The 17,650-nt window shown below is 34.4% G+C and overlaps 1 protein-coding gene across 1 annotated transcript; it reads right to left on the bottom strand.

Annotated features, from left to right (window-relative positions):
* Nucleotides 1-4,461: 4,461 nt before the first annotated feature.
* Nucleotides 4,462-11,291, bottom strand: LOC122580974 (dammarenediol II synthase-like). The gene is made up of 16 exons (XM_043753119.1): nt 11,029-11,291; nt 10,757-10,945; nt 10,371-10,460; nt 9,758-9,952; nt 9,188-9,272; nt 8,880-9,046; nt 8,503-8,691; nt 8,168-8,401; nt 7,964-8,086; nt 7,772-7,870; nt 7,234-7,340; nt 7,010-7,153; nt 6,706-6,883; nt 6,364-6,444; nt 6,203-6,286; nt 4,462-4,818 (listed from the first exon to the last, which is right to left on the bottom strand). Exons 1-16 carry the CDS (start codon nt 11,230-11,232, stop codon nt 4,714-4,716), a joined length of 2,274 nt encoding a protein of 757 aa, XP_043609054.1. The 5' UTR covers nt 11,233-11,291; the 3' UTR covers nt 4,462-4,713.
* Between the last annotated feature and the right edge of the window lie 6,359 nt (nt 11,292-17,650).

Raw genomic sequence — 17,650 nt, 5'->3', positions numbered from 1 at the left:
TGTTAAAAATAAGAAACTCCAAACGTATACTATGGCGAAAAAAAAATATCAGAAAAGGACAAAATAACTTACGTCAACAGGGTATTGTAGTTAATGCTACTTCTTTTGTTATATATAAATAATAGGACACCACAAAGGCACAAATGCATATTAATTAACCAAAATAATAATATTAAGTACTGTAATAAAAAAAAAGAGTAAATAGGCTCACTTATTCCGTTATTCGATTGTACGTCTTCTACAAAAGTTACATCCAGTCCTTGAAATTGATTAGACGTGAATTTTCTTTTAAGAAACGAACATGGTAGCCGCGCAATACGACGATAATGGTGGGGAAAGCAGTTTAGTGGTGTTGGTGATGGTACTATTGGTGTGATGACAGTGTCAAATGGTGTAGGTTGATGTAAAAGGTCAAAATGTTAATTATTAAAATAAAGATTTAGAGTGTAAATTATAATTAATTAAAGACAAAACATAAAATGTCAAATGTAAAACTGATAATTTAAAAATAGAATTACCTAAAATAAAAAAAGTTATTTTCTTTATAAGGAGTAAAGATAAAAATTATGACAACATTCATCTCATGTGATTTAAAATTGAAGTCTCACTAAGTTAGTAAGTTCACAAGTTTCATCTTCTCCTTATTGTTAATTGATTATTTATTCTGATTTTTAAGTTTGACTATTTAAATGCCATGGTCGAACTGACTTCGTAATTAGGAATCAGATCATTCCAGGGTGGATAAAACACTAGCCCATAAAAATATGCTTGACAAAGATGTGTATATGCATGACAAAATTAATGATAAGGATTTATAAAAAGAAAATGTACATTACATGTGTCAACAAATGAATAAACTATATATATATATATATATATATATATATTTAGGCATTTATCTATCTTATAACTAAAAGAGTAGGTTGGAATACATTTGACACTTCTTAAAACAAAACTAAGAGAGAAAGTTGAGAATATTTTTTAAAACCCGTGAAATTATATTTTTCCTCCTTTTCTGCTACTCCTTTTTTATCCTTTTTTTTATTTTTATTTTCATCTTTATCATTTTAAAAATAAACTTTACTATTATCAAATTATTTAAAATCCAATCTATTAAATTTATAATCAATATAACTATTTTTTCTATTGCTTAATTCTTTTTTATATCCGTAAATCACTATCAATATGTATTGAATTTATCCGTCCATTAGACGAGACTGAAAGACTAATATTTTTGGTATATGTATCATTAATAAAAAAATTAAGGATTTTTGTTAAAGGTTTTAAATGACCTAAAAATTAATTTATTAATCCCCATAAAGCCTTTAAAAGAGTTGAGAGGAAAAAAGATAGAAGCAATTTCATGCTCAAAGATGTTTTTCTCATGGCAAATACTTAAGGTCACGATCGATCACCATTTTTCTTTTTGTATTGATTCTTATTATAGAAAGAAAACTTTTGGGGCAAATATATAGATGTTATATACGCATCTGCATGCATCCCATACTACTATTTAAATTTTGTCAAATTGTATCCCTACAAGTTTTTATTACAGCTTAATTACTTCTTCGTTTTTTATATATTTTTTTAATTCTTTCGAGTTTCGAAATAATTATATAAAATACCTGCATCTGTACAAGGAGATCACCACATGCATGAAATCCTCCATTTCTTCGTTTATTTTTGAAGTCGTGACGAACTCTTTCGACTTCTTGTATATCCTCCTTAGTGCCATCATCTGGATTAAATTCCCAAAACTGTCTACCAACAAAGTTGTTGGTGCTATACAAGTAGGGCCCATTCCCTTCACCCACCTTTAGCTTCCACATGATCCCTACTTCTAGTGTCGAACTCTATATGCAAGTCAAATTCTAATTAATTAAGAAAGTAAATAATAGTTGTGCCAAATCATTAATATCGAAACTTTGTTTTCATTTCTTTGATATCGATAGTACCATTGAGGCAAGGTGAACGCTAAATGAACTTTTATGTATTTTCTTTACGGTCGTCTCATTAATGTGTTTTCCTTACGTGGAGGTTGGCGATGAAGGCACCGCTAGCTAAGTCACAACTTTTTATCAGAGAGTATTGTATATGATCATGACTCATCTTGATAGCATTACGTTGCTTTGTGAAAATAGAGATATAAATGTATAAGTCATTCAAGATGGGATATATAGCAATTAAAGACACCCTGGAAATAATATCTATATCTATTTTTATACTACATAGTTATCCTCTTCTAAGACTTTTAAAATATTTTAAAAAATATATTTGACCAAATAATTGAAGCAGCAATATCCTCGATCAACCATAAATCACTACAAGAAAAGGACTTTCTGTAAAGAAATTATATATATACGAGGAAAATTATATCCTCACTATAGCTTAATAAAAAATAAAAAGAAAAAAAATAGACCTAGTTGATTTGCTAGTTTTAACCAGCACTTTAACAAGGATCATGTCCTACCAGCACGATTTTTAGAATTTTTTTTCATTATCATTTATTTAATCAACTAGATTAAACCCGCATGTTGTGCGGATTAATTGAGAAAATAAATAAAAAATATTATAATTGATAGTTACATTATTATTCATAATTTATGATAATATTAAAATCTGTCAGATTACGACTGATTCAAACAATAAAATTATAGTTTATAAATATATGATATACATCAAATATGTTAAAGCATGACTAATAAACATAAGTACTTATAAATCATAAAAATCCTTTTTATAATATATATTCATTAGATGGATAAATGGGTGGAAATCCTCTGGTCCCATATATCAAACTGGTACTTAGAGCGCACACCGCATAAAACTCATGCTCGGTAAGTCATTATTTTCACACATGGGATCACAAGATATAGTTTCTCCACTTGCCTTTGACAAGTTTTGAACATGTGACCTCTAACCTTCATCTGTGGGCCCATGTGGTCACATGATGGCAGTACCACTACTTTTCAAAAAAATAAACATAATATAATAAACAATCTCATTGTAAAAAAATAATAATTATTAAATTAAATAAAACATAGTATAAAGTGTATAAACATCTTTGTTTTATATAAAAAAAATTCAAAATTAAATGTTAATAATTAGGATTATGATTAGAAATGATGATTAAGATCATTAAATAGTAAAACTTTTAATAGTAAAAACAAAATTTAATACATTAAAATAGTAAAAACATAATTTAACTATGATAAATTTATATTAGTATTGGTATTAGTATGTAAATATGAATAATGAATTTTATAAAAGACCGACTTCTTAATTTTTAGGCTGGGGTCAGTCCAGTTTTGTTTGGGGGTGGGTTTGGACGGGTCGTGGGTTTCCTTCACATTTTTTCGGTTTTTGCCATCACCCAAACGGCCCGACCCCAACCACCCGTGACCTGAGAATGCAATAAAAACTTGACCCGTGCCCTGACCTGTGAGTGCTTTGGACGGGTCGGTTCGGACCGATTCCAAGTCGGGTTTGTAGGTCTTTAGCTCATCCCTAAGTTTAACAAGTAGGTCCAATTCCATGCATGTAAACTCGGATATTCGACTATTCTATTATATTATTTCGAAATATTATCCGATATACAAACCTGAAAATATTTCAGATTACCTTTAAATATCTGGGATCGGGTAGTTTTCAAATCTTTTAGATTCCGGATTCGGATATTTGGTACACCTTTAAGTATAAATAGTACAAAATATTTAAATTGTTGATAATCTCCTACAGTGGTTTATGTTTGAAAAGAGCAAAAAGATTCATAGTGAATATAATTACCACTTTATGTTGGCCAAATATATGTCCAAACATCATCAAAGATTTTCATCTTAAAACCTCATCAACAATTTCCTTTCCCAATCTTAAAATATAGGTTTACCAATACCATTACCAAAAAAATTTCCCATGTTCATGATGCCAGCCACAGTTTACGTTGGTAAATCTTTAATCAAGAACAGAAACCTGAATCTCGTGATATCCCATTTATAAATAAGAAATTCCCCAAACCTCAAAAAAAAAACCAAATAAAAATTGTCTTAAAAATGATCTCAAGCGTTCAAGATTAATATGAAAATTGATTCATGAATATTTCTAACATAAAAGTGAAGCTTCAAAGATATTCTCAAATATAGAAAATTTAGTATTCAAGCTCAAGCGTCATAATAAAAACCGAAGACATTGAATCCTGAATAAAATTAGAACATACACAATTCACATGAAGAGAGAGAATATTAAAAATATAACTTTGATGTTGAATTGTATATTTGTTATAGTTCAGGGATTATCATGTAATTTTCTAAAGAGGCATATTAGCCCCTGTCCCTGACATTTGTAATACGGAGATTACAACTTTGGAGTAATCTGCACTTGAGATTACAACTAATTACTCCTTTTCACATTTCTCTCTAAAAAAAACATATTTGTCACAACACCTACTTCACCTAAACACACAATTCGATCCTACACACAATAATAATCAGAACATTGAGTATTTAGAGCAGGATGGGGAGCTTTATAGACATATACCATTCACAAGGATTCATAATTGTCACTGTGGGGCTACATTGTTTTAAACTTATTCGGACATTATGACAAGCCTATCACCTTATACAAGTATTGCTATACCCACTGTATGACTTTCGTATGATTTGCATATTCCTAGCTAGAGTACCATGCATAATTGTAGCTTTTTTTGTTTGGGCATTGCTACCAAAGACGTCTGCGATACTCCCCTAGTGCCCAGAGTGGAAAGATGTTCTTGTATTGTGCATAAAGTAACAAACAGTTCTTCATGTAGACTCCAGTAATTTCCTGAAACAAACAAAAGAAAATTAAAAAAATACTTAACTTAATAGGGCAAATAGCATAAAAAGGTATCCAAATATATTAAAATTTTAAATACTATGGATCCTACCGTTTATTTTATATATCAATAAAAAGTATCTAACATTTTAAATTTCAACAAAAAAATAGAGCTTTTAAAAACTACTATAATGTGGTTTTTGTTATTCTTCTATATATAAACATTTTAATTATATCTTCATAAAATAATTAAACCATGACATGCGAAATGCACTTATTATTATTATTATTATTTTTTTAATTTTATTTATTGATTTATATTAGTGTCATGATCATTTTATTAGGAGAATAGTTAGGATAGTTTTTTAAAGAATTCACTCTTTTTACAACGTATTGTCGCAACATGAATAAAATTTTCAATTAGATTTTAGTTCGAGTAAATGGTTATCCTCCAAAATTAAATAGCAAATTTAATAAATAAGAAAATTAATCAACACCAACTAATGGAAACTAATTGGTTAACTATTCATGATGTTGGTAGCACATTAGTAAGGTATTTTATTTCAAATATGCATGTAATTCGAAAACATAAATAGGATAAAGCGTCGTCATCAAATAAATAAAACTAATTAATTGGTTAACTTAACGTGATAAAAGGATTCCATTGATGAATTTGAAGGGTGTCAGAAAAGGTCGTTTTTGCTTCTACTTGTCATGTGGCCCAGACATTAAAAACTTAGGATGCGTTTAGCTGTAAAAAATATTTCCAGGTTTTCTATTTTTAATTTTCTGGAAAATGAAAGGAGTTTTTTATTTTAAAAAACAAATAAAATTTTTTAAAACGCGTTCAAAACTAGATTATGAAAATCAATTTGAGTTTTTCATATTTTAGAAAATGAAAAATAAATGTGGAAAATAATAAAAAAGTATTTTCTAATTTTCCATATAAAAGTGAAAAATAGTGTATTCTTTTTCATGGAAAATTATGATTTGAATGCGTATTTTATTTTTCATGCTTTCTTGGAAAACAAAAATGAAAAACAAGGGGTGTGATCCCCAACTAAACGCATCCTTAGAATTTAAATATGACTGTGCTCATTTTTTCTGAACGACAACCGTTCAACAAAACCCATCCTGGCCACCAACATTAGATTAGTCGGTTGTTTTAATCGGGTCCGCTACATCCAATGTTGAGTAGCCTTCCAAGGAAAAACCCCAGAAAGCCCCCGACACACCTTATAATGGTTCGGGGACCTTAACCCGCCCCCATCAGTGTTACACTGCTGGTATCATTGTCAAACATGACTATGTTCTAAAATTGATAAATTTACATTAATCGAGCAGATGAATTAGTAGGTTTAAATTATTAGATTCATTTTATTATATAGTCTACCTGCTGAGGAAAATCTCCGTTATCCATTTGGGCATTGATCAATAGTTTAGCTGCTTTATGCAATGGCATTGGATCTCTATCCACCTAGTCATTTCAAATTAAGTAGGATTAGTAAAAGGATGAGCTTCAATAAACCTTTAAAGTATATCATGGAAACTAACCTGTCCACCAAACATAAGACCAAGCATAGCCCATGAGGTTTGGACCAAATTTGTCCTGTTTCCATCCAAAGGTGTATACACCTTGATGACCAATTGAAACAGAAGGAATACATTAGTATTATATTATTTGAATCGTAACTGTCGAATAGAACGTGCCCCCACCATCCAAATGTGAGGACCTACTTACAACAGGGTAGTCGGCTGTCTTAACCGGGTCCCGCTACATTAGATAAGGAACAACTTGTAGTATGGCAATCCTACTTCCCCGTGTACACGGGTTGTAGCATACCCTTAAGAACTATAACAAATTGAGCGTTTTGTAAGCTTATTTATAAATCATACCTCAGTAGGGCAGGAGATGTGGCTCTCACCCCAACCTCCTTCTTCGTTCTGTATTGAAAGTAAGAATTTAACACCCTTACGGACTGCATTGTTATTTTCATATGTCTGTCCGGTACAACTTAAACCCCTAAGGGCAAAGAAAGTTCCGTAGATGAAGCATACTCCCCAGTAGCCGTACCTATTAAGTTAACATGTCGATCACATAAAGAGATTAAGAACCATGTACCTAAAAGGTATAAGAAGAAACGATATAAAATCACTAGAAATTGGGCAGATGGACTAGTGGCCGGGTTTAATTACATACCATGAACCATCATTCCATTGTGTTTCTTCAAGATAGCGTATCCCTTCTGAAATGGAATTTTTTATTTCTTCCTTTCTGTGTCTTGGATAGACACGATTAAAGTCTACTAGAACTCCAATGATGGAAGCTGTCGTCTCCACATGTCTAAAATAACCAGAAATATGTTAAATCATTATCTGTATGTAAATGATAAAAGGGCTGTAATAAATGGTTTGGACACTTACTCTTTTTCAACAACAATATCTGCAAAAATTTCTGAAGGATTAAGTAACTGTAGAAATGGTTTTGGAATTGGTGGCTCCCAAACAGCAAATCCGCCGCTTATAGGACTCTGAATAAACATAAGAAAAAAAACACCTATGTTCTAATTTCTCATCAATGCTCCCCAATGACACTATGAGTAACAATATTATAGCCAATCTAAATGATAATGAAATAAAATTTAGAGACTGCTCTGCTCAAAAAATAAAATAAAATTTAGAGACGCTACATGGACGTGTGTTTAATACTTTTTCGTCCCAAATCAGAAGTCTAGTTTGAAACAATACATATTCTTAGGAATTACTAATAGTTATTATGTCAATTAACTGTAGTAGCTGATGGTTTTATCTTTACTTTTTGCAAAAAAATTTTGAGTTGATTTCATGAAAAAGAGTATTAAGAATTGAATGGTAAAATCAATAAGCTACTTGTGAAAATGGACACTTATATTGGGACGAATGAAGCATTTATTTCTAAAAATACATATCAGTTATGTCTTACTTGCATGTAAAGAAGCACATTCACTGCATCATATAGGCGGGCAGTGTCATCTTTCTCTCCAGAAACTTCTTTTGGCATATGAGATAGTAAGAGTAGACACTGCAAGATGAGATAAGTGATACCTTATTTGCTGTTTTGAACCGAAACTGTATCAATTTGCATAAGGAAAATCCCAATTCTATTTACATTTACCTTTAGGGCTTCTGCCGTACAATCTGAGACAGTCCACCCTTGATCTTGATCTGAGAAAGTCCATGATCCTTTTGTGAACTGTCGACACATTTGAGTGAAATCTCCTGATGGATTTTCTTTTACCTACATATAATTTGGTTGCATGATACGGGTACTATACAAACTTGAATAATTAACAAGTAATGCATACTGCAAAGAAATTACCTGTGATTCTTTTAAGTAGAAGTGTCCTTTTTTGAGACAATCACCATATTCCTCAGGCATATTACTTGCAAGAATTGCTTGAATCACAAGAGAACAATCCCATACTTGACTACCAAAACTATGCATTGTCATTCCATCTTCTGCAATCCATAAGTAATCAGGTACTCGGGCCAGGTGATATTTGAATTCATCCCCATTTGGATTTTCCGCCCACCAACACATCATCTGTAGACTCTGTACAAAACAGAGGAAAATTCCAGTTATCATTATTCTGTTAAGGTATCATATCTAATTAGCTGTTTTCCTTTTTGGTTTTGTTGGAGAAGCTAGCATACCTTTTCGACGCATCCTATGGTCATGTATCTAGTCTCCTCAGCTTCATAACGCATCAGTTCAACAACTCTTTCAAGAGATCTGTCTCTTAGCTTAGAAAATGGCCAGTATTTGAGAACTGGTTCAGAAAGATAGTGAAGGCTATGCCATAATGCATCTTGAAGAAGTGAATGTGGATAGTAGAAGTCCTCCTGCCAAAATATAACATATAAATTCTCATTTTTCATGCTTTAGCTCTTACATACATTAAATACTCGTACTATCTAATACTAAACACTATTGAGGATGGAAAGAATGCATTAATTTTCATTGCAATAAAAAGGAAAATAATCTCGTAGATATCTGGAGTGCTAAGAATGATAATTAAAAGGGTACCAACCTTGCAACAGTTATTCCGCTGTTTATTCCAATTTATTTCCTCAAAAGGAGTGGGGTGAATCTCCTTTCTTAATGATGAAATAAGATGTGTTATTGGTCCTTGGATTCTTTTCCCATATAAATACGACATTGGCATGTAGGTTGTCCGGCAGTAGCACCACATCTCGGCTGATTAAGCATGAGAAAGAAGTGAGCAAGACCAAGCTTCAAAAGAGACTAAATTAATTTGTTTCCAAAGTAGTTTTTGAATATAATTCAACGGGAAGTTCATTGGAAGTAGCAGTAAACAATTTAAATTATTATATTTACCCGGATGAAAAGGGAACACTGATGGGAATAACCAGAATTCGGGTGGTAATGGGTTGCAACCCTCCCATTCATACACTCCAAGCACCTGTATAAGTAAATGAATGCAATTTAATTGGGGAATAACAAAATATATTCGAAAGAACTGGAGAATATAATCTGGGAATGCATAGTGCTTGCTACTGTCGACCATGCCTTAAACTGCAGTATGAATAAATAAACTTTGTCTTGCACTCAGTATTTTCTAAAGCCATGCGATGCAGCCATGGGAGAAATAATGTTGCGGATTTGTTAACCGCTGGATCATTACCAAATTTGAACGGTAGGTTCAAGGAGTATAGATCTACTAAGTGACTAGAATGATCTTCCATCAGAGGTTTCAGCAAGGAGATATAGCTTGTCAAAATTGCAGGTAAAATTTGTATGGGTTTCGTGTTGTTATTCCTTTCAGATCTTGTGTGCTAGTTGTTGGGTTCGGTGTGTGAGCTTAGAAATATTAACTAAAAATTTGTAAGTTCGTATCTGCATTAGATATCTTTTTCCACCAAGTAGGAATATGGAGCAAACAATTACCGCAAGATAAACCTTTCCCCAAGACGGAATTGAACTTGCACCACCATGGTCAAGTATCCATTTGCGGCCTCTCGAGATTGCACCATCTCCGTCCTCTTCTCCCTCTCCTAATATTCGTAAAGCTACATAACTCAATGCACTTCCAATCATCGTGCTATGTCCTTCGATGTAAAACCCCCATCCGCCATCTTCATTCTGCATAGATGTAAGAGCACTTGAGTTATTTAAAATAAATTGAGTTCTTTCCAATCCATCGAGTAAATATGAAAATTAACATAAAAAGAGTCGAAATGTATAAGTAATAAAGTATTTTCTAGCTAATGGGGTTGGTGGCCCATTGGTAAAGTCTTTAACCTTAGTAGGATCCACCTGGGTTCGAGTCTTATTTCCCAAATTTGTGGGCATGGATTAATGGGTTTTTTTTCCCAGATGTCTTGGGTTCCAATCTATACATTCGTGTAATTTATGAGTAGAGTAGGAGTAAGTATTTCCTAAAGTTGAAGCTTTCCGGAGAGAACTACTGAAATTCAATGAAAAACTTCTAAAATCCAGAGTGATTCATTTTTCGCAGCGCAAAAACAGAGATATATGAAGTAAGGGTTTGATTGCTAACCTGATGATTATAAAAGTACCTTATCATCTCTTTCTTGTGTTCTGCTGTCAATACAGAGTTAATAGTACCGCTGATGTATAAAGCAATTACCTACAATGAAAGGAAACAATGACATCTATGTTAACGGTGCTAATCATACTGGAAATATAGCAATATATTTGACAATTCTTGTTTATTTCAGCTTCATACTGGCACAGGCAGGTAAGACCACACCGCCACACTTATATCCAATATCTGAACACCAACGGGTCTATGATGCCCAAATGATACATATGAAACCACATTTTGCTTCAACAGAATGAAACTCAATTTGATTTTAATAAATTCATATAATCTCTAGGAGTTTTGCTTCAAAAAGTCCCAGTGTCCGGCATTTATATACTTACAAGTGGAGGAGTGAAAAACATGGGGCCGGCATTTTCAGCTGGCCAGTGTCCGTCTTTTGCTTGGATGGCACGGTGTAGTCTGACAGCTTTCTTTACTGCCGTTGTTACTGCTTCAAAACTAACTTGTTCGCCTTCTCGTATTCTCATTGGAGATGTGCTCATAAGATCTATCCCATTTTCCTTTATTAGCTATTCATTTTATACGATCATTATCAGCATGGAAACGACCACAGAAAAAAGTTAATTAACGTGAAAAGTTACGTGTTTATTACCTGCCTCCGCATGAGGAGATCACCACAGGCATGAAATCCTCCATTTCTTCGATTATTTTTGTAGTTCAGACGAATCTTCTCGACTTCTTGTTTCTCCTCAACAGTTCCAGCGTCCGGATTAAACTCCCAAAACTGTCTACCAACAAAGTTGTTTGTACTATACAAATAGGGGCCATCACCTTCGGCTATCTTTAACTCCCACATCCTCGATCGATCTTTTTCTTTTGGTGATCAAGTAGAAAACTCTCAAAAATTAGTTAGACTAAAATTTGATCAAGGAAAATACATATGTAGTCAGCAGCCCATATATATAATAATCACGAGGCTTACAACCAATGCAAGTAACACGAGGTTTTAGTTAATGCATTGAAGAGAAGATAAGTTAGCCTTTGGTCATTAATATAAAATGAGAGGTTGTCTCACATTGAAGGTTTGGCTAGAAACAACCCAAGGATCTCAACAAGGGACTTATGCTAAATGCACAAAAACATGGATCTTTTACCGATTTAAAATTTTATCTTTCTTTAAAGATGATAATATCAAGATTTAGGTATCTTGAAAACTGCTCGACAACCAATTGAGCTAGCATATCACGCTTTAAAAAACAATCAAGTTTTCGAGTATAACAATGTATTAGATTGGGAATCAAGAAGCATGCATACCGATAGTAACTAACGAAAACACCTAATCGATACTTACCAAGTAAGTGTATTGAAGGTGTGGATAATATGTCAAAAGATAGAATAAAGTATACTATATATGTCAACTATGTGAAGATTATTTTTTTTTAAACTTATTTCCTATTAAAAAGCAGTGTTGACCATTTGGCAGCATTAAGTTTCTCCATAAAAGACATCAGTGAAATTAAGAATAGAAATGTCTAAACAATACAAGTAGATAATCCAAGAATCAAAACTATAAAATGGAAACACACAAACAGACGGTATCAAAAGCATATATGGAAGTTTCTGAGCACCAACATATAACTTAATTATACTTTTGTCAATTAATCACCATTTATCCAAGTTTTAGTTGTTTTTCTATAGAATTGAATGATTCAAATTTTGGCGGACCAACAATTATTCAATCACTCGTCCAATAGTTTTTGCCGGACGACTACTTAATTTGTGCTATATAACTAGAGAATTGGTGTTAACCGTATCCCTATTTTTAAGTGAGTAAGCAAATTAAATTATATCTACAAATGACGTTATATTAAAGCAAACAAATGTATTTTTAATCATATTTCTTTCACTAGAAACCTAAATAAATAATAAAAATATATATAAAATCGGGTATTAGATAACTTATATTAAAAGACAAATGACCTAATATCTTATTAATCAGTTATAGCTCTCAATTTTATCAAATTAGAAATTGATGATGTCATTATTAATTTAATTATAAATTAAAAATCTTAATAATCATTTGTAACACCCCGACAAGGCGGAATTAAGAGGGTTAAATACTAAGCACAGCACGACATGGAAATTAAGTAGAGACAACTCTAAATGCATTAAAAGGATTTGGAAATCCATACAATTCAATCAGTTACAATCCCGAGATCATACAAAAATGCTTAAGGAGCATGACCATCAAACGTTTACAAAAGATAGCACAAAAGATGACATATGATCCTAAGCATAACCCGTAAGCGGGAACTATAAATCACGGATCCATGATAAAGTCCAAGTCCAATTCCTAGCATGTAAACAATCAATCATCATCCAACACGTCTTTGATTCACCTGTTCACCTAAAAGTGTACTAAAACAGGTCAACATAAAGTTGGTGAATTCATAGCTTTAAATAATAAAAGTCAAGTGTGTCGGGATAACAACTGTTAACGATATACGAGGATTAATACGTTCAATAACGTGGGCTCAACAACCCAATACGTGAGTATAAAGATACCCATAACGTGAGTATAAAGATACCCATAACGTGGATTTAGCAATCCATAACGTGAGTTTAACAACCCATAACGTGAGTATAAAGATACCCATAACGTAGATTTAACAATCCATAACGTGAGTTTAACAACCCATAACGTGGATTCAACAATCCATAATGTGAGTATATATATGTAATAAACGTTTCAATAACACATATCACAAGCAAACAATTAAGTAGTTATCATCTCGTTCAATATCATAATCAATCGTATCAACCGAGACAAGCATTTAACAAACGAGTACACTTTCCACCCCAAATAAAGTAAGCGTAGGGGCTACGAAACTCACCTTTGCCTTGCACATCAAATTACAATTGAGTTTATAAATATTCGGCGAGCTACGTATATCCAAATCTTCAAAGTTCACGACCTATCATTACATTTTATGGCATGTGTATTAATATAAACATGCTACTTTAAATACACTTATATATATATATATATATATATATATATATATATATATATATATATATATATATTTGTTGTTGTAAGAAACAAAAAAAACTATTTTTCATTCTTAGTCAACAATTTGCTCTGGGTTCCCCCTATGCCTCCCAACATCACATGACATCCAACATAGTCTACAAGAACCCCACGTGTGACCAGATTCAAATCAAGAGTAAGAAAGAAGTCTAGAAGAATTTCTGAAAAATCAAGAGTTCCACACCACCGTAACCTACGGTGGTGATGGCTGTAAGTTACGGCAGTTGATGGCTGGCTTGGCGTAAGCTACGGTGGGAAGGGGGCGTAACCTACGACAGCTTGGAAAGTGAGGTTTTTGGCGTCTGGTTCGGCGTAAACAAGGCGTAAACAAAAAGGGGGTGGCGTAATGTGAAAATCAAAGAAGGAGAGGGGCGTAAGGTACGCTGGATGGGGCGTATCTTACGCTGGTGCAGGGTCAAGGGGGGCGTAAAGGGCGCCCAGATTGGCGTAGTGTACGTTGGTTCAAAACAGGGACGATTTGGGCAATTTTATGGGCAGGAAAATGAAGAACACAATACAGTTGACTTTTAGTCAACTTTGACTTTCGTGCTACAAACCCTAAATTCGAGCTAAGGGATCGACTTGGGACGGAATTAAAGCATGTTTTATGTGTTGACAGTCGAGATGAACCAGAACAAACATAAATCCCTTTTATAATTCGATTCAAGATCAAGAACTTGCATTTAAATTTCATTTGACCTAAATATTATACATAAAAACCCTAATTCGGGCTTCGTGGGTTTTTAACCCGAAATCTGACCAGAGATGGTTTGTTTTAGCTTAAAAACACAATTTTAGACATAACCTACTCTATAAATTCGATTCATAATGTCTAATGAGTTAAAACCCGGTTTTTGACCCACTTTGCCCATAAAAACCCTAATTCGACCCATTCAACATTTTGACTCGATTTTTGGCTCAACAATGCTTCTATATGGTTAAAAATAAGTTTATAAACATGAAATGATAGTATTGAGCTGAGCTTAACTTACCAAAACTTTCAAGAAGCCTCAAAATCCAAAATTTAAGCTTTAAATATGATTTCTTGCACTTTGACTTATGATCTTTGGATGTGATGATCAAATGATGATAAAGATGATGAATTTATTGCAAATCTAGTTGGGATGTCATTAAATTAACTCAAGAATTTAGAGAGATAGAGAGATGAGTAGTTGGTGCATTTCGTGAGAGATGTAGGAGTGAATGAATAGATGAAAAGTGGAAGGGTTGGATTGGTGGTTGGATGAGGGTGGGTCAAATGGGTGGTTCATGGGTCGACCCATGGATCACCCGATTACGTTTCTAGTTAACTTATAAGTCGTATTACGTCTTAAACCGATCGATACGTTCACGTGGCTCCGATTAGCATAAATACACGTTTCTAGTTTATAAACAAATAATTAAATTATTTAAATCAACTAGAACAATAAATCATTTAACACATTCGGGTCAATGATCTAAAACAAATAAGCATGTTTAATTCACGTTTATTAAAAAGTTAAACAAGTCAAAATTCACGAATGTTACATCATTCCCCCGTTAAAGGAATTTCGTCCCGAAATTCTAATTCTAACTAGACTCGTCGAATAAATGAGGATACTTGGCTTTCATGGAGTCCTCTCGTTCCCAAGTAAACTCGGGTCCACATCTAGCTCGCCATCTCACTTTAATGAGGGTATATCGAGTGTTCTTAAGCTTCCTAGTTTCCCGGTCTAAGATTTCGATCGGCTCCTCTACAAATTTAAACGTTTTATCGACCCGGATTTCTTCAAGTTGCACGTGAAGTGTTGGATCAGCCAAACACTTCCTAAGATTACAAATATGGAAAACATTATGAACTTCACTCAAGTTTTGAGGAAGTTCCAATACATAAGCCACCGGGCCAATTCGTTCAAGGATTTTAAATGGGCCTATGTATCTCAGCCCCAACTTGCCACGCTTCACAAACCGAACTACGCCTTTCCACGGGGATACTTTCAACAATACTTAATCACCGACTTCAAATTCGAGTGGTCGTCGCCTAACGTTTGCATACTTCATTTGTCTTTCCCGGGCCACTCTCAATTTCTCTTTAATTTGCGAGATCACTTTCGTCGTTTCAATAACAATCTCGGGCCCAATGAGTTGGCTTTCACCAACCTCCGCCCAAGCTACCGGTGACCTACAATCTCTCCCATACAATGCCTTAAATGGCGCCATACCAATGCTAGCATGATAACTATTATTATAAGAGAATTCAACTAATGGTAAATGTGCATCCCAATTGCCACCAAAATCGATGGCACAAGCTCGTAACATATCTTCAAGGGTTTGAATCGTACTCATGTTGAGTTGATTACCCAATGCTTCTTGGAACGCCTTCCAAAACTTTGAAGTATATCGGGCATCCCGATCGGATATGATGGAAATCGGCACTCCATGTTTGGATACCACCTCTTTGATGTACAAGCGTGCCATGGTGTCAAATTTATCGCCTTCCCGGATGGCTAAAAAGTGAGCCGACTTAGTCAACCGGACAATTATCACCCAAATAGTGTCCTTACCATGGCTCGTTCTAGGTAACTTCGTGATGAAGTCCATGGCAATCTCTTCCCATTTCCACTTCGGTGTCCCCGATTGAACTAGCAAACCGGGCAGTTTCTTGTGGTCGGCTTTCACTTGTAAGCAAGTGAGGCATTCACTAACATATCTAGCAATGTCTTTCTTCATTCCCGGCCACCAATACAAATCTCTTAAGCCAAAGTACATCTTGTCGGAACCCGGATGAACTGAGTAGGCCGACTTATGAGCTTCATTCATCAATTTTAACCGCCACCCGCCAAGAACGGGTATCCACAACCGTTCAACAAAGTATAACCCGTCATCCTCTTTCCTATCAAATTGTTCATCTAAGCCGTGTAATGCTTCATTGATGAAGTTTTCCGGCCTATTTGCCACTCTTTGTGCTTCAATAATGGAGTCACGAACACTCCTTATCACGGTGAGGCTCATGGCTCTAACTCGTTTTGGCTTTATTCGTTCTTTTCAACTCAAGGCATCGGCTACAACATTTGCCTTACCCGGGTGATACCGGATAACACAATCATAATCACTAAAAAGTTCAAGCCATCTTCTTTCCCTCATATTCAATTCACTTTGATCGAAAATGTGTTGAAGGCTTTTGTGATCGTATAGATCACACTTTTAGTGCCATACAAGTAATGCCTCCAACATTTCAAAGCAAATACAACCGCTCCCAACTCCAAGTCATGTGTCGGGTAATTCTTCTCATGCACCTTCAAATGCCTAGATGCATAAGACATTACTTTACCCCGTTGCATTAAGACACAACCCAATCCTTGCCCGGATGCATCACAATAAACAACAAAATCATCGGCTCCATCGGGCAAGCTTAAAATGGGTACATCACACAACTTGTCTTTCAACAATTGGAATGCTTGTTCTTGTTTTTCGCCCCATTCAAACTTCCTTTCCCTTTGAGTCAATAAGGTCAATGGTTGGGCAATCTTAGAAAAATTTTCAATGAATCGTCTATAATAACCCGCCAAACCAAGAAATTGGCGAATCTCGGTTGGTGTCTCGGGTCGTCTCCAATTCTTTACCACTTCCACCTTACTTGGGTCCACATGGATTCCTTCCTTGCTCACCACGTGACCAAGAAAGTGGACCTCTTCAAGCCAAAATTCACATTTGGAGAACTTGGCATACAATTTCTCTTTTCGGAGTTGCTCCAAAACTAGCTTCAAATGCTCGGCATGTTCTTCTTTTGTCTTGGAGTAAATAAGAATGTCATCAATGAAAACAATGACATATTGATCCAAGTAGGGCGAACACACCCGGTTCATCAAGTCCATGAACACCGCCGGTGCGTTTGTCAATCCGTAGGGCATAACCGTGAATTCAAAGTGCCCATAACGTGTACGGAAAGCCGTTTTGGGAATATCATCTTCATGAACACGTAGTTGGTGGTAACCCGATCGCAAATCAATTTTTGAAAAGAAATGAGCATCTTGGAGTCGGTCAAATAGATTATCAATCCTAGGAAGAGGATAACGATTCTTCACTGTGAGTTTGTTTAGTTCACGATAATCGATGCACATACGGAAGGAACCGTCTTTCTTTTTGACAAATAAGACCGGTGCACCCCACGGTGAATGGCTAGGGCGGATAAAACCCTTTTCTT

The sequence above is a fragment of the Erigeron canadensis genome, chromosome 9, assembly GCF_010389155.1.
Source record: "Erigeron canadensis isolate Cc75 chromosome 9, C_canadensis_v1, whole genome shotgun sequence".
In the NCBI taxonomy this organism is placed as follows: Eukaryota; Viridiplantae; Streptophyta; class Magnoliopsida; order Asterales; family Asteraceae; genus Erigeron; species Erigeron canadensis.
This window is presented reverse-complemented; position numbering and strand designations above follow the sequence as displayed.

Excerpts from the sequence above, each read along its gene's own strand:
- LOC122580974 (XM_043753119.1), bottom strand. The coding sequence starts at position 11,232 with ATGTGGGAGTTAAAGATAGCCGAAGGTGATGGCCCCTATTTGTATAGT. Across the intron at positions 9,953-10,370 it reads GGTACTTTTATAATCATCAG|AATGAAGATGGCGGATGGGG; the intron begins GTTAGCAATCAA and ends ACATCTATGCAG. Across the intron at positions 8,087-8,167 it reads TCTACTTAAAAGAATCACAG|GTAAAAGAAAATCCATCAGG; the intron begins GTAATTTCTTTG and ends AATTATATGTAG.